General features: G+C 34.7%; 2 protein-coding genes across 6 annotated transcripts in view; one reads left to right on the top strand and one right to left on the bottom strand.

The window, feature by feature from the left end:
• The first annotated feature begins 239 nt into the window (after positions 1 to 239).
• LOC131941876 (ubiquitin thioesterase ZRANB1) lies at positions 240 to 8028 on the top strand. The gene is made up of 10 exons (XM_059301437.1): positions 240 to 334; positions 2393 to 2512; positions 2652 to 3657; positions 4101 to 4332; positions 4520 to 4591; positions 4994 to 5192; positions 5477 to 5595; positions 5731 to 5856; positions 6028 to 6257; positions 6733 to 8028. The coding sequence occupies exons 3-10, from the start codon at positions 2683 to 2685 to the stop codon at positions 6946 to 6948; spliced, it is 2169 nt and encodes a 722-aa protein (XP_059157420.1). The 5' UTR covers positions 240 to 334; positions 2393 to 2512; positions 2652 to 2682; the 3' UTR covers positions 6949 to 8028.
• Positions 8029 to 8336: 308 nt separating this feature from the next.
• LOC131941877 (alpha-1,6-mannosyl-glycoprotein 2-beta-N-acetylglucosaminyltransferase) overlaps positions 8337 to 27283 on the bottom strand; it is a 37697-nt gene continuing 18750 nt past the window's right edge. For 3 of the 5 annotated variants that reach the window (XM_059301440.1, XM_059301439.1, XM_059301438.1), the window contains 10 exons: positions 16676 to 16848; positions 15806 to 15958; positions 14984 to 15266; positions 14472 to 14569; positions 14150 to 14249; positions 13512 to 13642; positions 13273 to 13348; positions 12846 to 12935; positions 12362 to 12486; positions 8337 to 12176 (listed from right to left, as the gene is read on the bottom strand). In XM_059301440.1, the coding sequence (XP_059157423.1) occupies positions 11957 to 12176; positions 12362 to 12486; positions 12846 to 12935; positions 13273 to 13348; positions 13512 to 13642; positions 14150 to 14249; positions 14472 to 14569; positions 14984 to 15266; positions 15806 to 15958; positions 16676 to 16785 (1386 nt within the window). In that variant the 5' untranslated portion in view covers positions 16786 to 16848 and the 3' untranslated portion in view covers positions 8337 to 11956. Of the gene's footprint in view, positions 12177 to 12361; positions 12487 to 12845; positions 12936 to 13272; positions 13349 to 13511; positions 13643 to 14149; positions 14250 to 14471; positions 14570 to 14983; positions 15267 to 15805; positions 15959 to 16675; positions 16849 to 18784; positions 18806 to 27181; positions 27203 to 27283 lie in introns of those variants that run through there. The other 2 variants (XM_059301441.1, XM_059301442.1) reach the window with 2 other exon arrangements.

Consider the following 27283-nt stretch of genomic DNA (forward strand, 5'->3'; position numbering starts at 1 on the left):
ATAGAAACTAGGGGCATTAATTTAATTAATAGACAACATTCGTTGTCGTGTGGCATAAAAATCGAATGTTTACAAATATATTTCAATTTAATTTAGGCTTGATCATTGGCGTTATACAGTCTAGATATAATACTTTTTAATTTAAACAGTATTTTGACGATCACTGTTTTTTTTTATTGTTTCAGTCTCGTGCAATGTGTTTTCTTTTATTGGTCGACATTCGCTCCGTTATTGTAGTGAATGATGTCATAATCATGGAGGATTAGGTTTATTTTGGATTCTGGCGAGAACAGATCCAAGTATTATGCCAACGATTAGCGACTGATATTTAAAAGTATAAAAAGGGCTTTATGTAGATCTAATAATATAATGTACCAAAACAACAGAAATTTATTTTTGTTTCCGCTGTGAATACCCTGGAATCTAGAGATTTCAATCTAGATTCTAGATCTAGATCTAGAAATCTAGATCTAGAATCTAGATCTAGATTAGATCTAGAATCTAGATCTAGTACTAGATCTAGTAGTAGTAGAGTTAAGTAGAGATCTAATCTTATGATTTAAAATCTAGATCTAGATAAAAGATTTGTTTGTCCGATTGACTACTCATACTGTAGAAAATCTGCGCTATGTGGAGAGCTGTAAAATAGTAATTAGGTAGAAAACAATTTGTCTTTTCAGACAGACTGTTAATCACAAATTTATTTAAAGAAGTTAATTAATTTATTGATTTATTCATAGGTAGATTAACCACATTGACATTAATTTTAAAATTTTCAAATAATGGCTTTACCTTGTCTGAATAGTGACGTCACATGATTTGTTTATTTTTTAGTACAATAAGATGCCGGCTTCCATCATAGACTTTGTAGCCCATTCAAAAGTTTAATGCGTTCTAAAGCTAATTTTCTGTCGGCTATGACTTTAACAATAGGCCTACTTCCGTTTGCTGTGTTTATTGCGTTCCAACACTTATATCAATTTTCAACTGTCTTTTTCATTTAGTTTTACAATAAATTTCTCTAGCTCTACAATCTGTCCAAGAAAGTTATTTATAGATCTAAATATAGGGGTCAGCGTGGTCGAGTCAGTAAAGCTCATGGTTGCTAAACAGAAAAGTCTCGAGTTCGAACCCTCGGGCAGATGAGGCTCGTTAGCTGGGGACAGCCACTCTTCTAGGAGAGACAACTCCAAAATTAAACAACTGCTGCCTTGTAGTTTGTTCTTGGTTGGACAAAGGCTATGGAAGCAAATCCAAAAAGAAAAGCAGGCTGAAGTCGGAGTCAATGGCCTCAATGGCGCATAACCAGTTGACACGTAACGCTTAATTGTGTTGGAGGCGTGGTCGAGTTGGCAAAAAGCTCTTCATTGATAAATTTGAACATTTCGAGTTCAAATGCACTGGCAGATAAATCTCAATACCCTTCAACACTAATAATTAAGAACGAAGAAGAAGAGAAAGAAGAAGATCTAAATATCAGGTGGCCAAGAAAGTTATTTATATATCTAGATCTAGAATCTAGGTCAAACCAAAGATTAATTAGATACAAACACCGAAGATTAATTAGATAAAAATACAATCCATTTTATAATCATAATACATTTTTTAGTCCTTAAATACTTGATATAAATCTTTGTGATTTATCTATCTAGATCTAGATCTATCTAGCTAGAATGGGTCTAATGATTAGATTCTAGATCTAGCAAGAGCTACGCAAAAACTAGACTTAAGACTTAAGCAAACTAGTCGTAGCACGGGTTCTAGACACGTCAATATTAATTTTTTTTTTCAATTTTATTTATTTTTGAGATGTGAATGATAAAGTTGCCTATCTGAACTTGGCGGGATACAGGGAAGGTGAAGTAGAGTTCATTTGTTTCTTTGTCCTAAGCATATGAAGTTAATGAAGGGATTGATAGTGTGTTCAGAGACATGCTCGGCTGGAATTGTTTTTTTAAACGATAAAAACATGTTGTCTGAGACTTGGCGGGACACTTGGCAGGTGAAGTAGAGTTGAGTAGGTCACCTGTGACGTCAGTATATGAAGGGATAGTCCAAAATCAGTGTTTTTAAAAGATTAAAAACATCTTTTTGAATGTGGGGTCTGGTTTTTTGTGACGATAAGTGACAGACGTGATGTTTTTTATTGATGACCCCCGAAACCCACAGTTATCCAAGGTAGTCTAGTAAGATTTAAAACTCACATTATCATTATCAGCAAGTTATTACAAGTTCTAAATAATATCATTGTAGCTAAACTTTGCAATTATGTACAAAATACAAGTAAAATTAATATGCTTATTTATACAGATATATCATTACTTGTCACAAATGACCAATATATATATATGTGTGTGTGTGTGTATGTAATCTATCTTTATACCTTCAACAGAAACAAAAAAAAATCATCCAATATTATTACGGGTAGATTGGAAAAGGCTGTCACTTTTGCCTTCTCCACAATAGTCATTTCAATTGGGCAGATCAAGGCATATGAATATCATCTCATTTGGTAAGTAACCCACATTATTTTGATTTAACCTTAATGATAAAAAATATTCTCTTATTGATGTAGATATATCATAATTTGTATTTACATGAAGTTTTAATTTAAAAAAAAATAATAATATGTATTATTTTTTTAAATTCAGTCTTTCCATACCAAGAAAACAGAAATAAACCATGAATGATGGCACTGAAGCAAAATGGGCATGTGAATTTTGTACTTATGAAAACTTTCCAGCAGCCAAAAAATGTACAATGTGCTTTAAGTGGCGTACTCCCCACTTGATCTCAGACACCTTCAATGATGAGCAGGATATTTATAAAATGGCACCACTAGTATCTGTTTCCCCAACAGATCTCAATATTTTTTGTAGCAGCAGTAGTGGAAGTGGAGAAAGCAATAAATGGGCATGCGAAATATGTACTTATCTTAACTGGGCCAAATCAACAAAGTGTGTCCAGTGTCTAAACCCAAAACGCAAAAATTCACCACCTATTTCTCAATCTCAGGAAAAATTTTCTAGCTTACTTGTTAATACTTCAGAGGGGCATCAGGCCATCAATGCAGACAACACTACACCAACACATCTATCTCCCAATACATTGTCAAACAATGCTGTCATTGAGAAAACCTCAAACTATGACAATAAATCTAGCATATACACATCCTTCCAGAATCCTTCCAAGTGGATCTGTCTTACCTGTACATATGAAAACTGGCCTCGATCTTTAAAATGTGTTATTTGTGGTACTCCCAAAGAAAAAATATCTGCTGATATTCAAGAAGCTGTTGGACCAAGCAGATCTGAAAGTAACTTTCCAATGCAAAGACGAAGTCCATCTGCCTCAATAGCTGGTCGTCGGACTATAGTGGATCGCTCTGATAATTATTTGGCTGGGGCATCAGCTTCATCTGTGACTATATCATCCTCATCCAAACAACCGCCATCACCTCCGCTGACCAGAGAGAAAAGGCTTGCAGTGTTGAGATCCAAGTTACGTGATTCTGACTGGCTTTGGTTAAACGCCTGCATGGGAGCTGTTGAAGGAGATTTGGAGGCTATTCATGCATTTATTGCTGGGGGAGGTCACCCCTCAAGACAGCTGACTATGCAGGAAGTTGAATTATTAGACAGACCAAGTGCCTTTCAGGTATAATTTTTAAATTGGGATTGTTTTATAGTTTTTAATTTAGCTTTATTTTTGCTCTCAGAGTATCTGTAAAAATATTTTTTTTAATATTCTAAAATGTTTGAATATTCATAGATATCTGCATATATTTGTTTTGATATGGGGCTCAAAGCCAATAAATATTTGTTTATATACTTCATGTAAGCCTATTATTTTTACAAACATTTAAAGTATTTAACTAGTACTCCCAACCAATTAATTCCCACAAGAAAGTGGTCCTATTTGCACTTAGTTTTAAATATGTAATGACCTCATACATAATTATCAAGATTTTAATCTAATTATATAATCATTCTAAATATTTGAGCTTTATTTTCACAATTAAAGTAACATATCAGTAATTTGGCTAAACATTAAGACACTTCCATTTTTTAAGTTGCTTTTTTCTTTCATTTTATTTTTAGGCAGGCTACACCTTGGTGCATTTAGCAATAAGGTTCCAAAGAGAGGACATGCTTGCTATTCTTCTAACTGCAACTGATGCAGCAACTAAAGCAACCAAACGTTTGCCCTGTATGGCTTGCCCAGATTTAGCAACTGATATTAGAAGACAAGTTGTATCATCACTTCGTCAAAGAAAAGGAGATTTCCCTTGCTCTTTTCTAACAGACTGTGTCACTTTTTCACTGCCAGCAGGTCAGAGCTTTTAGAAATATGGGGACAGAAATATGGGAACATAGTATTTATAAACTTGAAACATTTTTCAAATCTTTTTCGACCAATGTAGCCTACCTGCAACAAAAACTAATTAATTATCTCAGTTATTTGTATTTTTAAAAAAAAACATCCATTGCATGATTTTAATTTCTCTTTTACAATGTAGATATTGAAGATCTTGAAAGAAATATCCAAGAGCAATTATTTGATGAAATCCTAGACAGGGATGTACAGAATGGTTTGTAAACAATTTTTTTTTCAAACCAGTAAAACTGTACAATACAAATTATCAACCTGATAATCAGATTGTTTATGGTAATAAATCAGTTGGGCTATGGAAGGGGCTATTGAATGTTTAAAAAATAGAATTTTGTCTTATCAAAGCATATGATTATTAAACCTGATTATGTGTTTTTCAATGTATTTAAAAAAAGCCAATTGTGGTAGTTTCTCATTGCCACAAGTTAATGGAATTTAAGTGTAAACAATATTATTCTAATTCATTGCTCTTTTTTAAAAAAGCAATTATCAAAAATATGTATTAAAAATATTTTTTTTAACTAATTTTTTTCATAGCAAGCCAAATCAAAATGAGAAAAAAAAGGCAAATACCCTAGATGCATTACCTGTCTATTTTCAGAACTGGAGGTAGAAGAAGCAATTATTAACTGGAGCATTGAGCTAACAGACAGATTAGGCAGTAGATTGTATGCATTATGGAACAGAACAGCTGGAGACTGTCTCCTAGATTCTGTCTTACAAGCCACATGGGGTGTTTTTGATCTTGATAATTCCTTGCGGCGTGCATTGGCAGATAGTTTGCGGGAAGGAGCAATGAAGTAATTGGTTTAAAATAGTTTACTGAAAACAGGTCTGACAGCTTGTTTAAGAAGTGTGTACAATAAAATTAAAATAACTTAGGGAAATAAATAGTTTATGCTTTTTTTTTAAACAATAAAACAACTTGTACAAAAACATAGCTAAAATGGCAAATTTTAAACTAAATGTTTTTAATTTCAACATCTGCTTGAATGCATTTGTAAACTAATATGCTAATGAATGAGTGTGATTTTTAACAATCTTAAAGATTTTAAAATGTATTAATCTATGAAATTTATTTTAGTTTTTACCCCCGGTGGAAGGAATATGAATCTATGCAAGCAGAGTCTTTACATTTTACCCTTGATGAAAGCCAGTGGCAACATGACTGGGCTGTACTTCTAAGCCTTGCTAGTCAGCCTGGTACTTTAATTTTGGTCTAATTCTATTTACACTAAAATAACCTGTAAGAAAAGTATATTTTCATATAAAAAGTTTTTATGCCTTGATAACTGAAAATTGAAAGCAGAAAACAGGAATACATTTTTACTGTTACAGGCACATCACTGGAACAAACTCACATTTTTGCTCTGGCCCATATTTTAAGGCGACCCATTATAGTGTACGGAGTCAAGTATGTTAAAAGTTTTAGAGGAGAGACTATAGGTTTTGCAAAATTTCAAGGTAAGTAAAACTTTATACTTCACAAAATTAATATGACCGAAACATTTATTTTATATTGTCATTTTTTAATATAATAAATTTGATTAAATGAAATTTTTAAAAATTAATTTGTTTGTAGCCTATAATAGTTATATTTTTGCTTCATGCTAGTTTGTGAATTCCTTATCACAGGTGTGTATCTACCCCTTTTGTGGGAATCCTCTTTCTGTTGGAAAAACCCTGTGGCACTGGGCTATACAAGAGGCCATTTTTCAGCCCTTGTTCCTATGGAGATGGATATGGATGATGGGATTGGTGCTGGTGCTAACACTGATTCAAGTGAAGATGAGCAAGTTGCTTACCTGCCTTTAGTAGACTATGAGGGAAAACTTCTTCAGCTACATTTTCTTTCAGGATCAGAGGTATTTTAACTATGTATTTGTCTTTACTTTATTATTGAATACTAGTGCTCATCCACAAGGCATCTAGATTTAGATAATTCCCCAGGAAACTGCTACTTAAATCAAGTGTTCTAAATATAAAATACAATTTTGAAAACGCTGTGAAATGTTGCTTGCTATTGAGTTGTATGAGTACATGTATCTTTTGCTGTCATGCATTTGACATAGTTTTTAAAATGTTATTTTTACATCACTAAATAATGATTCACCTTTAATACTTTATGATTCATAAGGTTAAAAACAAGTTAAATTTTGTATTGGACTATAAAATAATGCATTAGAACATGCTGAACTTGAGCTCATTTTTACATCATGAGTCTTTAGGACACTTGAATTAACTAGTGGAAATGCAGGACATTGTTAATAGAAGCCACATCTCATTAAGCAAGATAATTGTTTTTGAAATTATCTTTATTAAGAAAAATTGTTGTTACAGACTGGCCGGGAAGAAATTGTGTTAAGGGAGTGGCTCCATTGTCAAAAAACCAAAGGTGGTCTTCTGGTGGCAACTCAGAAACTGGGCAAACGACCTGTTGCAGTCAAACAAATGGTTGATGAATGGCTTGACCTCTACAGAAGATTTATGGTTCCACGTCCATCCCTTTCAATCAAAAGTACATTTTCAAGTGATGGTGAGAGCGATGATGAGTAAATCAAAGTGTCTAATACTTGCTAGATGAACAGCTTTTATTATTGTGATAGTTGTTATAAAACAAAGTTGTTAATATCTGAATGTGTATATTGTCTCAGTATTGCTTGTCCTTAGCCTTACAGTTGGATAAGAAAAAAAAGTTGTAACATTTCTTATATTCTAGGCACACACAAACATTAGACTGTACATTGTTGCATAATTTAGCAATAGAAAGTCTTTAGTATAAGAGAAGGATCAAAGTAACATTTAAATACCTTTTTTTTAAATTAATAAATAACATGAAAGCTAAGATAAAAAGAATAAGGCTTTCAGAAGTTGTTTTAAGTTGTTTTTAAAAAAAACCAGTAAAGTCAATAGTACAATTTTTTAATGACTCACTTTGTGTGATTGGTTTTTTTAAAATGGAATTTATAAATTTTCCTTCTACACCTAGATTAAACCTTAAAATCTCTTTGATAAATGGGGACGCTTTTGAAAGTATTTATTTAATACACAAAGAAAAATAATTTTTTGTTTCCAGATTTTTATTTTTGAGATCATCCCACTACTGAAGTAAATGTCCAAAATCTTTTTTTTTTCATTAATAACAGCATTTATGTATAAGTAATAGAATACAGTTGTTTTTATTATTTTTATTTTGTTCTGCAAAAATAAAATGTTTTACTTTAAATAGAGGAAATGAGTGTACATAATGTATAATATAGAATGTTCTTAGCATGTTTGAGAAAAAGTAAACATATCATAACTTCAATCTTTATAGTGATTCAGGGACAGTAATTAGTGTTGTGTTTATATGAGTGATATTTTAATTGTACTCTCAGATGTCAAAGCCAAGCTTTAGTTTCACAAAGTTTACCTCAATCAGAAAAAATGTTTCCTGCATTATTATTTTTTATTTTTTTGCAGTTCTATAAAATAAAAGACTATTTTTACTTATGGCAATTAAAATCTGCCACCTAAGTTTAAGGATTGTACCAGTAATCAATGGAAATGTTGAAAATATTTTTTAAGTGCCATATTTTAATGTGTATATAATTATTTTAACTAATTCTTTAAAAAAAAAAAAAAATTAAATATGAAGACGCAACCTTATTTGGTGTAGGTAATATGAATTTTTTGATACTGCCAATTATTACTCAGAAAAGAGTAATAATATATCATTTAACTGTTTTGCTTACCACATTACTCCACATCTTTAGTTCAGGAAAAAAATTTTTTAACTTGATATTGAAATACAAAGAGTTGTATATAGTTGCTGTATAAATATATTTTTTGCCATCTAAAGTCTTTATTATGCATAATAACCATGAGATTACATGTAGCAGTTAAAAATATGGAATTTAAAAAAATAATTTAATAGGTATAATAGAGCCTACATTATGCTGTTACATTCATTTTACATGGTAACTTTGGTACAATAAATTTCATTACTTAATAATTGGCTTGCTTGTATTAATTTCTTTCATTGATTGAAAAAAACTTATCTAGTATAATATTGTCTAGTTATTACTATACTGAGTATTTATGAAACTTTTAAATGTCATAATGTAATTACTGTGTTAAATATTGCAAAAGTTATAAATAAAATATTGCAAATATTGTTTGCGTTTGGGTGATTTTGAATAAAAAAGGGAAAGTACACTAAGAAATATACAACACAGATACTTATTAGGACATCAGTTTGTCTTTATTGTTGAGTTAAAATAAATCACAATTATACTTAGTGTACATTTTTATTAAAAGCTGAACATTTAAACATTAAAAAAGTTCAAGTTTTACAATGCTTGTGATCTGTTCTTTTATACCATTGGATCTGTCGCTCCGTGTCTGAGTTGTAGAGTCAGGAGCCTGGCTGTCTATATAGTTGGGGTCAGGAAATGTTTGCACACTGTGGCCTTGGACATAATTGAAATGTAAATAAAAATAGTTCATAACATTGATTTATACTTTGGCACTAATAACCATTTGGTTTCAAGTGACTCCAAATGCTGTATGGAAGATTGGTGAGATGAGAATGGACATTAAACAGCACCATTTACACTTAATGTACTTAATAAACTACAACATCACATTCGTGGGAATTATTTCATGATATAAAAATATAAATATTTAATTACCACAAACCATCCATATTACATAAACATGGTAAAATATTTTAACTTTATTCTTACTTCCAAAATTATAAATTTCAATACTGCCTTCAAAATTATTTTAAAATGACGGCAGCACAAAGGTCGCAACTAGTACAAAGGTCGCATTCATCAACTCACTGAGGGTTAAATGTACATAAAAAGTTGATAAGCTGTAATGCATGTAAATCTGTACACATTTTAGTAACAATTTACAAGAGCTTTAGTGTCTAATATATTTGATTTAAAATGCAAATTAGCATCAACTTTATAAAGTTTAATTAATAATGTATGAAAGTGAAGCTGATCAATGCAACATTACACCAGATCAGATACAGTTGCACATGCTCTTAAATCTTTCATACACATAATATAGATAAAATTTAATATCTGTTTTAAAACAACAAACAGACATTTATACAAGATTATATTTTAGAGGAGAATTACAACAACCTAGATAAAAATGGTTAACAAAAATGCAGCAAGAACAATTTCAACCATTTTATAAACAATGAATATTGACTTAAATTTTAAATTACAACATTTAGAGACACATGTTCTACTGTAAAACGAATATATACAATAATTTTTATAAGGAAAATGGAAATTTTAATTATAAAACTAATTGGGAAAAAAATTAAAATTAATTATTCATATTACTAATATATATATATTCCAATAACACAAGTATTACAATCATGTATGTGAGATTCATCCACATATTAGTTTTGGGATATACATTTTAACAACATTTTAGTGTGTAGTGTTGACTGAGTAAAACTTAATATAAGATGGTAAAACTATCAATACTAGAATAGTTTGTTAAAATGTTTGCATAAGCTTCTCCCACAAGATCATGTGCTCATGACTACCTAGCAACTTGCAGGTAGGTTTTTAAAAAATGAATTACTAAGGAAGAGAAAAATACTGAAATTTATCAATCTCTAAATCGTAACCTGGCAAAACAAACACTTCAAAGACATGGAAGATAAATTTCAAGACAAATTGTTAACCCTTAAGACCTCTTAGAAGGGGAGAAGGGGTGGTCAATGATCTGGTATCAGAGTACTGTACTAAATAAATTTGTAAAATATGTATTTTTAATTTAAAAATTGATTTTTTAGACCATTTAATACTGAAAATCATGTGACATATTTCACATGTACAGTGCAGCAACAGACCAGATCAAAATATTTTTTTTTCCATCAACAAACATTTGAAAAGTAATGAAATGTATTTAATTTTAAATACTTTTACATCAACTAGTTGAAAAGTTTAACAAAAATAATTACAATGTCACAAAAAAAACATGTAAACAAAAAATCAAGAAAGAAAGTACAAAAGTCAACAAGACACTTTATTCACTATTCTCACATTTGCAATCTTTAAATGGAAAAAGATTTTGTGGGGCCAGTGTATACTTTGTAAGTTTTGTTTACATTTTCAAGTAATAAATTAATTACTGTCATAAAATATTAATACATTGTCAATTAACATAGTTTAAAGCAATGGTCTTCCTTACCGTGTAACAAGAAAAAAAGACAAGAAATTCTTATTATATCAAGTTGAAAGAAAAGTTTAATTTCAATGGAAAATTTGGAATATGAGAAAATATCACAACTCATTATATTTCTCTGATTTTAATGATACGATTGTAGTTATATAAATATGTATTTTTATTCATTTAATATAAAGCTATGCATGAAAAATGCTATTATAGTGTAGTCCATGCATGAAATTACCACTATTTTTAAAACATTTTTCTCCAATGGTTTACCACTAAGTAAATAAAATAAAAATAATGATATGCAAAACAATCACAATATAAACATTCAAGAGATACAGCTTCTCATTATCACAGTTGTACATGATATCTTTTGATATGAACATTTAATTCTTGCATCATTATACAAATAAATGCATACTTAAGCTAAATTATGCAGCACCTTACTCTATAATTAAATGACATCTTTTAACTCACAATGAAGCTTAAAAGATTACTCGGTTGTTTAGGATATTTTATTGATATAGTAAATCTTTTTCTCATTCAAACAGAAAGTTTTCCTTTATAATGTAAGTGTAATTACCGAAGTTGTTTGAATTAATAAAGCAAAAATGTAATAAAAACTCCATATAAATTACACAAACATTCAAGCTATTTGAGCAATAAAAAAGTCAAAAATATAAAAGTAAGTGTGTGAGGTTAAACTTACTGACTAGAAACTTTTTAACAACTAAAATATTTCTAGTTAAACAGTAATATGTACACTATTATACACATAACCACTTAGGCTTCCCTAAGTTTCAACTTTCTCTCATTTGAGAAATCAAATAATTTATAAGACAATAAAATTGCATTAATCCTTCATCAATTGCAAAATAAAAACAACAATCTTACCATTCATTAACATACTTGGAGCCATCCACACAGAAAATTACTTGAGTACATTGAATTAATTAATATGATAAAAGTACTGTATGTACTTCTACCACAATAGACTCAACAGGGACTAAATGAACAAGGTTTATAACGGCAGTAAGTCATAGAAATAATTACAATTACATGGTTTTTTAAATTGTTTTTTATCCAATGTATAAAATTACTTTTAAAGTCTATTTTGTTATATTCAATATACACGTATTTAAAGTCTTTGTTTTAAAGAATACCGCACACAGTTAAAACTATTTGCAGGATTCTTTGATAAGAAGTTTCTTTTACAACTACATATCAATATTGTCATACCCTGACAAGTTTAACAAACTCATTTGGTGGTTTTTTCCCATAGAATAAATCCAGTGAATTCAAATTGATCACAACTTATTTTGATTAAATACAGTAACTCCTTTAGTCATTGCGCACCCTAGCGGATGATCAAAAATTATCTTAGAGAAGTGCTATTAAAATAATGGAGACAAAGGTTATGGTCTCTTATATCTCCCCATCCTCCATTAGGCTTTGGGTCTCGTAGCTTGAACCTTGAGTCCCCAGCTATGGAGACGGCATTAGGAAATAGATGCTTGTGATTCTCTGCCAGTTTTGTCTCCACTTGCTTCACCACGTTGTCAGGGTAACAGTTGCTGGACTTTTTGTGCATTCCACTGAAACATTACATGTTTTATTGTAGGGTTAAAAGTATCTTTTTGTAAGAAATCAAATTAAAAACAAGAATACATTAATATATACTTTTACTAACAGAATGCATAGATTATAATGATTTGTAAAAAGAGTATATACCATTCAGTAATAAGGCTACTTGTAATTTTTTTAAAAGTCAAAAACTTACCACTCCCCAACATGAAATATTCTTGAAGCTTTCATTACCAAGAGCTTGATTTTGTCTGGAATACATTTCATACTCAAATGTTGTAATGTCCAGTCCCAATTGTAATCATCAAATGTGCAGAATTCCTGATGAAAGATGTTCAAAATACATCAAGTTTTACAATCATCTCTAACTTAAACATATAAATTAACAAACAAATACTAAGATAATCTAAAATTTCTTTAAAATTAAGGCTACTGAGTTTGATCCTAACTTAAAACATCTTAACTACAAGTATAATTACATATGTAAATCTTTACAGCATTTTAGTCATTATAAAATTATTCAAACTTAAAATATTTTTAGCATAGCGGCACAGGCAAAATGTTATGGAAAACACAGATTTTAACATGTAACATTTTGATTATCCAAATATTATCTCAGTAAAATTTCTTCTTCTAAAAATCTCTATACAAAAAGTTTGTGTAAGATATTGGAGACTTACATTAATACACTTCTTTATTTCCAACCAGACAGAGCGGTTAAAGGTCATACCCATGTTATGTTTTGATGAGACCCAGAAAGCCCTCTCTGCCTACAAGAGGAAGAATAGTAACAATAGTAGCACTGATACCATATTTTAAAAGTTATATATATATACATGAGGGGTGATTTAAAGGCAGTTTGTGAATACATCGATCGAATTTGAAGAGCTATCAAAGATTTGTCAACAATTTTTTTAAAGTTTACAATAATAAATAATAAACTTAATGGCATGAAATTAGTTAAATATAAAAAATATTTCCTTATTTGTTCAAATTATCTTGAATAGCTCAAATACATGCATATAAAACTACCCAATAGTATACAGCCTACATTAAATGATGAAGATCAATGAGAAAATGAAGAAACAAGAATCAGACATAACTTACCTTGGCGCCATTGGAATCATAATTTTGATTTTTATCATAGTTTCCCAGCACCAACATTCGACAGTCTGGACATTCTCTACAAGGTAAAGATATCAACACATGTGTAAGCAAATTTAAAAAGTTACAAGAAAATACTTTGAATAAACAAACATCCTGTAAACATGGTTTAATAGCAAGGCATTAAATGAGACTAACCTAACAATTAGATGTAAATAAAACAGGTAAACTGCTGTACAAACCTTTCCCTGAGTCCTCTCAACATGTGAGTGGAGAATATGATATCCTCAGATAGATAGTAATCATCTTCCAGTAGCATGACATTGCCTTCATAATTTTTCATCAACACTAGATCTTCAAACAAGTGATGCAGCTGAGAGGAAAAAAAACACACATCTCACCATGGTAGTCAAGTCACATTAATCTTAATGTATGTGTTTACAAGACATAATCACCATGGTAGTCGAGTCACATTAATCTTAATGTATGTGTTTACAAGACATCATCACCATGGTAATCAAGTCACATTAATCTTAATGTATGTGTTTACAAGACATAATCACCATGGTAATCTAGTAAAAAAAATCTTGATGTATTCACATCATAACAAATAAGCTTGACGTGTGCATTTTTAATGCATTCATTTATTCATATAATTAGGTAAAGGATGGATGTTTCCACAAATAAAAGATCAATAGGCTACCATAATTTTCTCAATGCACACCAAAACACAGAATGTCTAGAAATCATTGATAATGTTGCCTACCCCACCTAACTACAGCAGAAAAGTAACAAACAATTATTGATGATTGACTTTTAATGTTTTTAATTATCTCAAGGTATAAAATCTTAGAATGGTTTTAAGTGATGTCAAACTAACCTTCCAAATCCAGTGATGTTTGGCCTGGCAATACTTAGCTTCTCTGTAGTGGCCATATTTGTCAGGATGCTCTGCATTGTTACACTTCAATGCCACAGCTCTGTCAGATATTAACACAGAGACATTTTAAAGATATTTACATATAAAGCAGTACTTTTAAATAAATGGCAACAAGAACCTATTTTTAGACAGTACCAAATTAGAAGAAATACTGACAAACTTTCAGCTATCACAAAAGGTTAAAGTACTGAAATAAGCAACAATTAAAAATAGTAAAATGGATTAAAAGAAGAAGTAACAGAAATATAAAAAAACAACTTACTCTTCTTTCTTAACATTACGAGGACAGTCATTAGGGTGCTCACCAGGAAACTCATTCTTATAGATTTGTTGAGCATAGGGGAAAAAAATCTGCATCACCTGCAGGTATAAATAAATAATTTGTCAGTGAGTGAGTGAGCCAACTAAGATAGGAAAGTGAATGCTGATTTAGGCACAAAATGGTTGAACATTTAAGGGGGATGGTGGGTTTTTTTTTTAAACTCTAGGACTGTTTTAATTTAGACTTGATGCTCAGTCTGATTATATATATATATATATATATATATATATATATATATACACACAGACACAGACACATTATATATACATTATATATACATTATATATATATATATATATATATATATATATATATATATATATATATATATATATATATATATATATATATATCAGTTTAACAAAATGGAAAACCACCCCTTTACATATATAAACCATTATTTCAGCTTAAAAAGTAAAAATAATAAGCAATATAAAACACACAAAACTAACCGGACAAAAATCCACTGATTCAATTAGATCATTCAGTTGTTGAGAATATACATCATGACTGACTATCAACAAACTCTTCTCAATATCTTTCACTTTCCTCATGGAATCTAGGAGTATTTTCAAATAGTCTGGTCTGTCATGTGTCTGAATTACAATGACCAGACTGTTTGGACCCAAGTCTATGCCAAATTTATCCAAGTTATGCACATACTGCTCTGTATTGATTCTTATTACTTCCAGCTTAAGGGCATCTGAGTCATTCATAGAAATATTGCGATGATATCTGTAAAAAAAATAAAATACATCTGGGTCATTCATAGAAATCTAAAAAATAAAATAGATCTGGGTCATTCATAGAAATATTGCGATGATATCTGTAAAAAATAAAATACATCTGGGTCATTCATAGAAATATTGCGATGATATCTGTAAAAAAATTGAATACATCTGGGTCATTCATACAGATATTGGGATGATACCTAAAAAAGATCTGGGTCATTCATAGAAATATTGCGATAAGTAGAAAAATTAAAACGCATTTTAAAATATATAAATGGGTGTGTGTGTAGAAGTCATTAAGCACATGACTCTCGCCCAAAGGTCAAGAGGAGCTCAAGCCCACAAAATACCCCAGAATGCTGAGGTCAAATCAACTAACTCTTATCATTGGAACTTCAGACCTGAGTGTTTTTTTACATTATATAATACTTGTTCTCAAGATGTGATGTTAAACAAAAAATGTTCTAGCTTTTGCTACAGCAAATACTATAGTTCTAAGTTGGACAGGTAAATGAAATAGCTGGAAACATGATTCCTACTCACCTGAGTTGATTGTTTACAGTACTGTTGGTTTCATTCATGACTCTGGGTGCTATGACAACACTGTGCTTTGATGTAGAAGATGTGTGGTCACTGCTAAGCTGCACATGAAACTCTGATCCAGTGCTTTGATGTAAACTTTTTGCCCTCTCCTCACTGAAATAGCAAATTAAGATTCTATAATAGAAAACACCAACAGCTGAAGTTTGCCAATCTGCTAGACCAGACTCCATGTTACTTTTTTAGTTCATTGACAAGTGCTATGGTTGGCTGAATGTCAGACGGTGAATTATTCTAGGCACCTAACTATCCCAGGCACTAATGAATTTAGGGCTCCTAACTATCCCAGATACCTAACTATCCCAGGCACTAATGAATTTAGGGCTCCTAACTATCCCAGATACCTAACTATCCCAGGCACTAATGAATTTAGGGCTCCTAACTATCCCAGATTTAGGAGTGGTCTAGCGGTAGAGTGCTGGACTACTATCCCGTAAGTCTCGAGTTCGAATCCGGGTTCAAGTCAGTAGACCGTCCTAGAGTCCACCCAACTCTGATGGGTAACTAACTCACGTTAGGGAAAGTAAAGGCGGCTGGCCATAGTGCTGACCACACTATCTCTTCATATGCCGAGGTCACAGAAACAAGAAAACTCTACTACACTTGCCCCATAGACCGTCAGGTTTGAAAGGGAATCTTTTTACTATCCCAGATACCTAACCACCCCAGGCACTAATGAATTTAGGGCTCCTAATTGTACAAGGTACCTAACTTTTCAAGGCACTAATTATCCCAGATACCTAACTATCCCAGGCACCTAACTATTACAGGTACCGAACATCTATAAGACCAAGCTAGATGTGAGTCACCTACCTGCTCTTTGCTCTAGGTGTGTTGTAGAGCACATGGAGGTTGAGCATGACAAACACCACCATAGTTGTCACCAGAAAAAAGCGCAGCGAGCGCCGTAATGAAAGGCGCATGACAGCACCACACCAGGGTGAGCAGCTGCTAAGCCCTATGCCAGGCTCAGCTTGCCCTAGAAGCTGAAAGAAGAAATACACAGTTATTATAATTTTAAATAATAAATATGAGAAGCTGAAAGTAGAAATACACAGGTATTATAATTTTAAATAATAAACATGAGAATCTGAAAGTAGAAATACACAGTTATTATAATTTTAAATAATAAATATGAGAAGCTGAAAGTAGAAAAACACAACTATTATAATTTTATATATTCAATATGAGAATCTGAAAGTAGAAATACACAGCTATTATAATTTTAAATAAGAAAAATGAGAAGCTGAAAGTGAAAGTAGAAATACACAGCTATTATAATTTTAAATAAATAGGCCAACAACATTTGGTTGCATCCAAACAGAACTGTTTTCAACATTACTTCCAGTGTATATTTATGAAAACCAAACTATTTTAAAATTTCAGCTTTTTAGTTTAATTTTAGATGTTTATTGTATACTTAAAAAAAAACAAATTTTTTTTTCAAAATTGATAAACTTAAATTGTACATAATTATTTTATTTTTAAAGATTTACCAGGTTTCATTTTGTGTTTTTTTTTCAAGACTAGAAATGTAACATAAAACCAGAGCTTTTACTGTATGAGCAAGAAAAAATTCTATTGTTATTCATTAATTGATAAAACAAGAAGTTGTGTGGTTATATTATATCATACTATTAATTTACTTTAAGCATTAGGTGATGTTAACATATAATAGAATAAAACTTGTAATTCTATGTATCTTTAAAAGGAGGGCTAATCTGATACAGGGAAACATAAGCAGGTTGTGACCTTTGCCAAACATTGTCAGCATCACAACACAATATTGTGAGGGCTGAAAGAAGGCCCAATTTACCAGAACATGACCATCTGTGTGTATTCTATAATAAATGATGTAAGGGCTAAAAGATGGGCCAATTTACCAGAACATGACCATCTGTGTGTATTCTATAATAAATTATGTAAGGGCTAAAAGATGGCCCAATTTACCAGAACATGACCATCTGTGTGTATTCTATAATAAATTATGTGAGTGCTGAAAGAAGGCCCAATTTACCAGAACATGACCATCTGTGTGTATTCTATAATAAATGATGTAAGGGCTAAAAGATGGGCCAATTTACCAGAACATGACCATCTGTGTGTATTCTATAATAAATTATGTAAGGGCTAAAAGATGGCCCAATTTACCAGAACATGACCATCTGTGTGTATTCTATAATAAATTATGTGAGTGCTGAAAGAAGGCCCAATTTACCAGAACATGACCATCTGTGTGTATTCTATAATAAATGATGTGAGGACTGAAAGAAGGCCCAATTTACCAGAACATGACCATCTGTGTGTATTCTATAATAAATGATGTAAGGGCTGAAAGAAGGCCCAATTTACCAGAACATGACCATCTGTGTGTATTCTATAATAAATGATGTAAGGGCTAAAAGATGGCCCAATTTACCAGAACATGACCATCTGTGTGTATTCTATAATAAATTATGTGAGTGCTGAAAGAAGGCCCAATTTACCAGAACATGACCATCTGTGTGTATTCTATAATAAATGATGTAAGGGCTAAAAGATGGGCCAATTTACCAGAACATGACCATCTGTGTGTATTCTATAATAAATTATGTGAGTGCTGAAAGAAGGCCCAATTTACCAGAACATGACCATCTGTGTGTATTCTATAATAAATGACTCTCAACCTAGAAACCCTGCTAATCAAATCCAGAGATGACTAGCAATCTTTACATCTAATCAAATTTAGAGATTCCAAACAGAGAGGCAGAAAATATACAAACTACAATACAAAATAGCAATAACAAGAACTAAATATTGTCATAGTCTGATGATTAGATAATGCCACCTTGTAAATCAAGGCCTGGGCAGCAGAGTTTAGAAGAGCCAGATGTTGCCCATGTATCAGACCCCCTCTCTCCTGATGGACCCATGGGACAGGACCTATACAACTTGGCATCAGGAGCAGCAGAAAAGAAGCCAGTGTTGGTATTCCTATGCCTAGAGGGCTCCTGTTTGATTTAGGAGTTGTCTCTCCTGATTGGTAGCTGTCCCAGACTAGCAAACCTCATCTGAAGAAATAACTAAATGTCCCTTATGAGTAAACTAGGCATACTGCCTAGCTTCGCTTAGGTTTTCAAAAAAGTTGAGAAATTGAATGATTAATTAATAGGCGATTGGCTGTTATATTAAATGTCTAAATTTATACAGTGGGGTACTTTTTTAGTACCCATTAATTGATAGAATATTCGCAACTTATTACTCGCAAGGTTATTAGAACTGAAAGGGCTTTCATAAAAATTATCAATCAAATATTATATTAAATTACTTTTGCAATTAATTTTACAATTACAATACAATACAAAACTTAATTTATAACACAATATCCATTTAAAACAATGCTATACTTTATGATTTTTGTTTTTTCTTAAAAAGAGTATACAAAATATTAAAAAACGAGAAAAATGGCCCGTTGAGGAAGGATACACCGGGCGCTAGGCTGATAGTGCTGTCTCTTTTCTCTAAACTAAAAACCACCCCCCCCCCACACCCCCCACCCACCCCACACCCCCACACACACCACCCCCCACCCACACACACACCACCCCCACCCCCCCCACCCCCCACACCCCAAAAAACATGTATACCGTCCCATTCAACGAAATATAATTATATACTTTTTCCAGTGTCCGCCCCCTCCCCGAAAATTCTACCCCCGCCCCCGAAAATTTCCAGTACCCCCACCCCTCTCCGGGGAGGAAAAAGTCTAAACTAAAACCACTCCACCCCCCACACACACCACCCCCCCCCCACCCCCCACACACACCAACCCCCCCCCCCCCCACACACACACACACCACCCCCCACCCCCCCCCCCCCCCCCCAAAAAAAAAACATGTCTACCGTCCCATTCAACGAAATATAATTATATACTTTTTCCAGTGTCCGCCCCCTCCCCGAAAATTCTACACCCGCCCCCGAAAATTTCAAGTACCCCCACCCCTCTCCGGGGAGGAAAAATTCTAAATTAAAACCACCCCACCCCCCCCCCCACACACATCCCACCCCACCCCACACACACCACCCCCCCCCCCCCACACACCGCCCCCCCCCAACCCTCCACCCCCCCCCCCCCCCAAAAAACATGTCTACCGTCCCATTCAACGAAATATAATTATATACTTTTTCCAGTGTCCGCCCCCTCCCAGAAAATTCTACCCCCGCCCCCGAAAATTTCAAGTACCCCCACCCCTCTCAGGGGAGGAAAAAGTCTGAAAGAAACACTGAAACCAACCCACCCCCCACACACCACCCCCCACCCCCACCCCCCACCCCCCACCCCCCCCACACACACCACCCCCCCACCCTTTCCACCCCCCCCCCCCCCCACCCTCCCCAATAAAACATGTCTACCGTCCCATTCAACGAAATATAATTATATACTTTTTCCAGTGTCCGCCCCCTCCCAGAAAGTTCTACCCCGCCCCCGAAAATTTCAAGTACCCCCACCCCTCTCCGGGGAGGAAAAAGTCTGAAAGAAACACTGGTGTCGCGCTTAGCCACTACCCGAAGAATTGCATTAAAGAAATTGCAAGAAAACCACTTTTTAGATTAGACACATTAATTAGGCGGTAATTTTATTATAGAGTATCGATGAAGAAATTTCTTTTGAGTCAGGGAGGGGGGGGGGGGGGGCTCAGACGTTCTTACGCGGGGGTGGGGCTTCGCCCCTACCCGAAGAATTGTATGAAAGAAACTCTTCACGCAAACCACTTAGATAAGACAAAATTTCCTTTTTATTCAATGTTTACGCGAGAATCAATGACGTCATATTACTGTGTGCACTCTCTGGTTTGAGATTATGTTCTACTCTATGCTAAATGTGTCGACGTCATATTTCGTTTTTCGAATTACTGTGCATGTTTTTATTTTGCTTGTGTTTTCTCTAGAGCGTTCTTGTCAGACAGAGCGTTCTTGTCAGACAGAGCGTTCTTGTCAGATAGACAGACAGACAGCGAAACTATTAGTATTAATTGTTACATTAAAAAGTTACCTCCCCTGCTCATAGACCAATTGACCAAATTTCGTATAATGAGAATTTCACTCGCAGTCATTTTTAGCCCTCTTCGAGGGCTTTGATGCTGACCAACAGTTTTTCCATACGGCCCAGTCATCTATAGAGGTGTATGCAAAAAATTAGCCAGTAATACAAAGAGTAAGTACCCTAAAATTTGTGTAGAAATTACCCTGTTTTCCCCATAAAATACAATGTTTATATAGGGAAATACAACTGGTCAGTTTTGACCCATTTCCCGATTTTTTCCAGACATGGCGAGTTTTTTGTGACACCCCCAGGCATTCTCCTACCACCTCACAAAATTTCAAGGGGGGTCGTCGGAGGAAATTTTTTTCGTAATATAGCTCATATATTGAGAATTTCACTCGCGGTCACTTTTTAGCCCTCGTCGAGGGCTTTGAGTGTAACCGACAGTTTTCCCTAAAGGTCAAGCCATTGACCTAGGAGCATGCAAAAAATTAGCCAGATATACTGAGCTTAAGTACCCTAAAGTCTGCGTTGAAATGACCCTCTGTTTTTCCCATAAAATACAAAGATTATATAGGGAAATACAACTGGTCAGTTTTGACCGCTTTACGAAGTTTTCCCAGATATGCCGAGTTTTTTGTGACACCCCTGCGTGTTCTTCTACCACCTCACAAAATATCAAGGGGGGTCGTCGGAGGAAATTTTTTTTCGTAATAGAGCTCATATAAAGAGAATTTCACTCGCTGTCACTTTTTAGCCCTCGTCGAGGGCTTTGAGTGTAACCGACAGTTTTCCCCAAAGGTCAAGCCATTGACCTAGGAGCATGCAAAAAATTAGCCAGATATACTGAGCTTAAGTACCCTAAAGTCTGCGTTGAAATGACCCTCTGTTTTTCCCATAAAATACAAAGATTATATAGGGAAATACAACTGGTCAGTTTTGACCGCTTTACGAAGTTTTCCCAGATATGCCGAGTTTTTTGTGACACCCCTGCGTGTTCTTCTACCACCTCACAAAATATCAAGGGGGGTCGTCGGAGGAAATTTTTTTTCGTAATAGAGCTCATATAAAGAGAATTTCACTCGCGGTCACTTTTTAGCCCTCGTCGAGGGCTTTGAGTGTAACCGACAGTTTTCCCCAAAGGTCAAGCCATTGACCTAGGAGCATGCAAAAAATTAGCCAGATATACTGAGCTTAAGTACCCTAAAGTCTGCGTTGAAATGACCCTCTGTTTTTCCCATAAAATACAAAGATTATGTAGGGAAATACGACTGGTCAGTTTTGACCGCTTTACGAAGTTTTCCCAGATATGGCGAGTTTTTTGTGACACCCCAAGGCGTTCTGCTACCACCTCACAAAATATCAAGGGGGGTCGTCGGAGGAAATTTTTTTTCGTAATAGAGCTCATATAAAGAGAATTTCACTCGCGGTCACTTTTTAGCCCTCGTCGAGGGCTTTGAGTAAGACCGACAGGTCTGCCCTACGGTCAAGCCATTTACCTATAAACATGCCAAAAATTAGCCAGATGTAAAGAGGGTAAGTGCCCTAAAATCCGTTTTGAAATGACCCTCTGTTTTTCCCATAAAATACAAAGATTATATAGGGAAATACGACTGGTCAGTTTTGACCCATTTCCCGATTTTTCCCGGACATGGCGAGTTTTTTGTGACACCCCAAGGCGTTCTGCTACCACCTCACAAAATATCAAGGGGGGTCGTCGGATGAAATTTTTTTTCGTAATAGAGCTCATATAAAGAGAATTTCACTCGTGGTCACTTTTTGGCCCTCGTCGAGGGCTTTGAGTGAGACCGACAGGTCTGCCCTACGGTCAAGCCATTTACCTATAAACATGCCAAAAATTAGCCAGATGTAAAGAGGGTAAGTGCCCTAAAATCCGTTTTGAAATGACCCTCTGTTTTTCCCATAAAATACAAAGATTATATAGGGAAATACGATTGGTCAGTTTTGACCCAGTTCCCGATTTTTCCCGGACATGGCGAGTTTTTTGTGACACCCCAAGGCGTTCTGCTACCACCTCACAAAATATCAAGAGGGGTCGTCGGAGGAAATTTTTTTTCGTAATAGAGCTCATATAAAGAGAATTTCACTCGCGGTCACTTTTTAGCCCTCGTCGAGGGCTTTGAGTAAGACCGACAGGTCTGCCCTACGGTCAAGCCATTTACATATAAACATGCCAAAAATTAGCCAGATGTAAAGAGGGTAAGTGCCCTAAAATCCGTTTTGAAATGACCCTCTGTTTTTCCCATAAAATACAAAGATTATATAGGGAAATACGACTGGTCAGTTTTGACCCAGTTCCCGATTTTTCCCGGACATGGCGAGTTTTTTGTGACACCCCAAGGCGTTCTGCTACCACCTCACAAAATATCAAGGGGGGTCGTCGGAGGAAATTTTTTTTCGTAATAGAGCTCATATAAAGAGAATTTCACTCGCGGTCACTTTTTAGCCCTCGTCGAGGGCTTTGAGTAAGACCGACAGGTCTGCCCTACGGTCAAGCCATTTACCTATAAACATGCCAAACATTAGCCAGATGTAAAGAGGGTAAGTGCCCTAAAATCCGTTTTGAAATGACCCTCTGTTTTTCCCATAAAATACAAAGATTATATAGGGAAATACGACTGGTCAGTTTTGACCCATTTCCCGATTTTTCCCGGACATGGCGAGTTTTTTGTGACACCCCAAGGCGTTCTGCTACCACCTCACAAAATTTCAAGGGGGGTCGTCGGAGGAATTTTTTTTTCGTAATATAGCCCATATAAGGCTCCGGTCAGTCGAGGTCAGTTTTGCCCCCCTCTCGGTAGACTTTTCGGCCAACTGTCACCGGCCCTCGTGTTCTATCGCCCCAAGGCACCATCGTGCCAAATTTGACGCGCCTGCGGCGCCGGGAAGTGCCCTATCGGGCACTTGACCACTTTGCTTTATATATATAGACTAGGCATACTGCCTAGCTTCGCTTAGGTTTTCAAAAAAAATTGAGAAATTGAATGATTGATTAATAGGTGATTGGCTGTTATGTTAAATGCTTAGGGCCTAAATTTATACAGTGGGGTACTTTTATTGTGCCTATAAATTGATGGAATATTCGCAAACTTATTACTCGCAAGGTTATTAGAACTGAAAGGGCTTTCATAAAAATTATTAATCAAATATAATATTAAATTACTTTTGCAATTAATTTTTCGATTTCAATACAATACAAAACTTAATTTATAACAAAATATCCATTTAAAACAATGCTATGCATTATGATTTTTGTTTATTCTTAAAAAGAGTATACAAAATATTAAAAAATTGTTACATTAAAAAGTTACCGCCCCTATTCATAGACCAAATAACCGAATCTCGTATAATGAGCATTTCAATCGCAGTCATTTTTAGCCCTCTTTAAGGGCTTTGATGCTAACCAAAAGTTTTTCCATACGGCCCAGTCATCTATAGAGGTGAAAAAAAAAAATTAGCCAGTTATACAAAGAGTAAGTACCCTAAAATTTGTGTAGAAATTACCCTGTTTTCCCCATAAAATACAAAGATTATATAGGGAAATACGACTGGTCAGTTTTGACCCATTTACGAAGTTTTCCCAGATATGCCGAGTTTTTTGTGACACCCCAAGGCGTTCTACTGCCACCTCACAAAATATCAAGGGGGGGTCGTCGGATGAAATTTTTTTTCGTAATAGAGCTCATATAAAGAGAATTTCACTCGCGGTCACTTTTTAGCCCTCGTCGAGGGCTTTGAGTGTAACCGACAGTTTTCCCTAAAGGTCAAGCCATTTACCTAAGAGTATGCAAAAAATTAGTTAGATATACTGAGTTTAAGTACCCTAAAGTCTGCGTTGAAATGACCCTCTGTTTTTCCCATAAAATACAAAGATTATATAGGGAAATACAACTGGTCAGTTTTGACCCCTTTACGAAGTTTTCCCAGATATGCCGAGTTTTTTGTGACACCCCTATGTGTTCTTCTACCACCTCACAAAATATCAAGGGGGGTCGTCGGAGGAAATTTTTTTTCGTAATAGAGCTCATATAAAGAGAATTTCACTCGCGGTCACTTTTTAGCCCTCGTCGAGGGCTTTGAGTCAAACCGACAGTTTTCCCTAAAGGTCAAGCCATTTACATAAGAGCATGCAAAAAAATAGCCAGATGTAAAGAGGGTAAGTGCCCTAAAATCCGTTTTGAAATGACCCTCTGTTTTTCCCATAAAATACAAAGATTATATAGGGAAATACAACTGGTCAGTTTTGACCCCTTTACGAAGTTTTCCCAGATATGCCGAGTTTTTTGTGACACCCCTATGTGTTCTTCTACCACCTAACAAAATATCAAGGGGGGTCGTCGGAGGAAATTTTTTTTCGTAATAGAGCTCATATAAAGAGAATTTCACTCGCGGTCACTTTTTAGCCGTCGTCGAGGGCTTTGAGTCAAACCGACAGTTTTCCCTAAAGGTCAAGCCATTTACCTAAGAGTATGCAAAAAATTAGTTAGATATACTGAGTTTAAGTACCCTAAAGTCTGCGTTGAAATGACCCTCTGTTTTTCCCATAAAATACAAAGATTATATAGGGAAATACAACTGGTCAGTTTTGACCCCTTTACGAAGTTTTCCCAGATATGCCGAGTTTTTTGTGACACCCCTATGTGTTCTTCTACCACCTCACAAAATATCAAGGGGGGTCGTCGGAGGAAATTTTTTTTCGTAATAGAGCTCATATAAAGAGAATTTCACTCGCGGTCACTTTTTAGCCCTCGTCGAGGGCTTTGAGTCAAACCGACAGTTTTCCCTAAAGGTCAAGCCATTTACATAAGAGCATGCAAAAAATTAGCCAGATGTAAAGAGGGTAAGTGCCCTAAAATCCGTTTTGAAATGACCCTCTGTTTTTCCCATAAAATACAAAGATTATATAGGGAAATACGACTGGTCAGTTTTGACCCATTTCCCGATTTTTCCCGGACATGGCGAGTTTTTTGTGACACCCCAAGGCGTTCTCCTACCACCTCACAAAATATCATGGGGGGTCGTCGGAGGAAATTTTTTTTCGTAATAGAGCTCATATAAAGAGAATTTCACTCGCGGTCACTTTTTAGCCCTCGTCGAGAGCTTTGAGTGAGACCGACAGGTCTGCCCTACGGTCAAGCCATTTACCTATAAACATGCCAAAAATTAGCCAGATGTAAAGAGGGTAAGTGCCCTAAAATCCGTTTTCAAATGACCCTCATTTTTCCACATAAAATACAAAGATTATATAGGGAAATACGACTGGTCAGTTTTGACCCATTTCCCGATTTTTCCCGGACATGGCGAGTTTTTTGTGACACCCCAAGGCGTTCTCCTACCACCTCACAAAATTTCAAGGGGGGTCGTCGGAGGAATTTTTTTTTCGTAATATAGCCCATATAAGACGCTGGTCAGTCGAGGTCAGTTTTGACCCCCTGTCCGTAGACTTTTCGGCCAACCGTCACCGGCCTTCGTGTTCTATTGCCCGAAGGCACCATCGTGCCAAATTTGACGCGTCTGCGGCGCCGGGAAGTGCCCTATCGGGCACTTGACCACTTTGCTTTATATATATAGATAAGGATATGACAATAATGTTTTTGCCTCAGTTGAAATCAATGTGTAAACAACACAGTGAATACACAGCCACATCAGCATAATATGAAAATAAAACTTAACCTGCCATCACACATCAAAAACAAAAACCAGTACTCAACCACGCAGACTACTACAGCTGTAATTTATCGCCTATAAAATTTTGAGTCGATGACGTTCAATGACTGTTGTAGCCTCAGACACGCAGAGGTTTAGCGTGTTGAAATCAAATGATCTACAACAGTGTTCACTGGTCATCAAAGTGATAAACAACTAACTCCATCTTAAGGCGGGCGTGTCTACCTACATCACAGACCTGACGGCAATCTCCCGCCCGCAGAGACATTGAAGGGCAGGGCGGGAGGCAGTACGGTAAGGCGTGTAAATGTTACAACTGGGTAATCATTTTTTTAATGAAAGCCACCACAAGCGTCCAACAATATCTAACACCTTAAAAGAATCTCCAACACCATAATTTATTTCTGAACAAAGTTTGTTTTAGGTCTGTCTGATCAAATCTTGTTCACGTTGTAACCTATTTCTAATGCCGCGATTTCTTAGAACTCGTATCAAACGACAACGCAAGAATAAACATTTTCAGTCTAATTAGATTTAAAATTAGTCATAAATAATTTATTTCAATAAGACGATATTTATTAACAAAAGAAGAGATGGAAGGAACGTACAAACGATCGCTGGATGAGTTGTTTACGTTTTCACACGGTGACAGAAAATATTTCAAGCGGTATATGGGTGCCAATATAACAAAACAATAGAATAAACAGATT

This window comes from Physella acuta, unplaced genomic scaffold, assembly GCF_028476545.2.
Source record: "Physella acuta isolate Inbredline_101_S28 unplaced genomic scaffold, ASM2847654v3 ptg000375l, whole genome shotgun sequence".
NCBI lineage: Eukaryota > Metazoa > Mollusca > Gastropoda > Physidae > Physella > Physella acuta.

Excerpts from the sequence above, each read along its gene's own strand:
- LOC131941876 (XM_059301437.1), top strand. The coding sequence starts at position 2,683 with ATGAATGATGGCACTGAAGCAAAATGGGCATGTGAATTTTGTACTTAT. Across the intron at positions 3,658-4,100 it reads ACAGACCAAGTGCCTTTCAG|GCAGGCTACACCTTGGTGCA; the intron begins GTATAATTTTTA and ends TTTTATTTTTAG. Across the intron at positions 5,596-5,730 it reads AAGCCTTGCTAGTCAGCCTG|GCACATCACTGGAACAAACT; the intron begins GTACTTTAATTT and ends TTACTGTTACAG.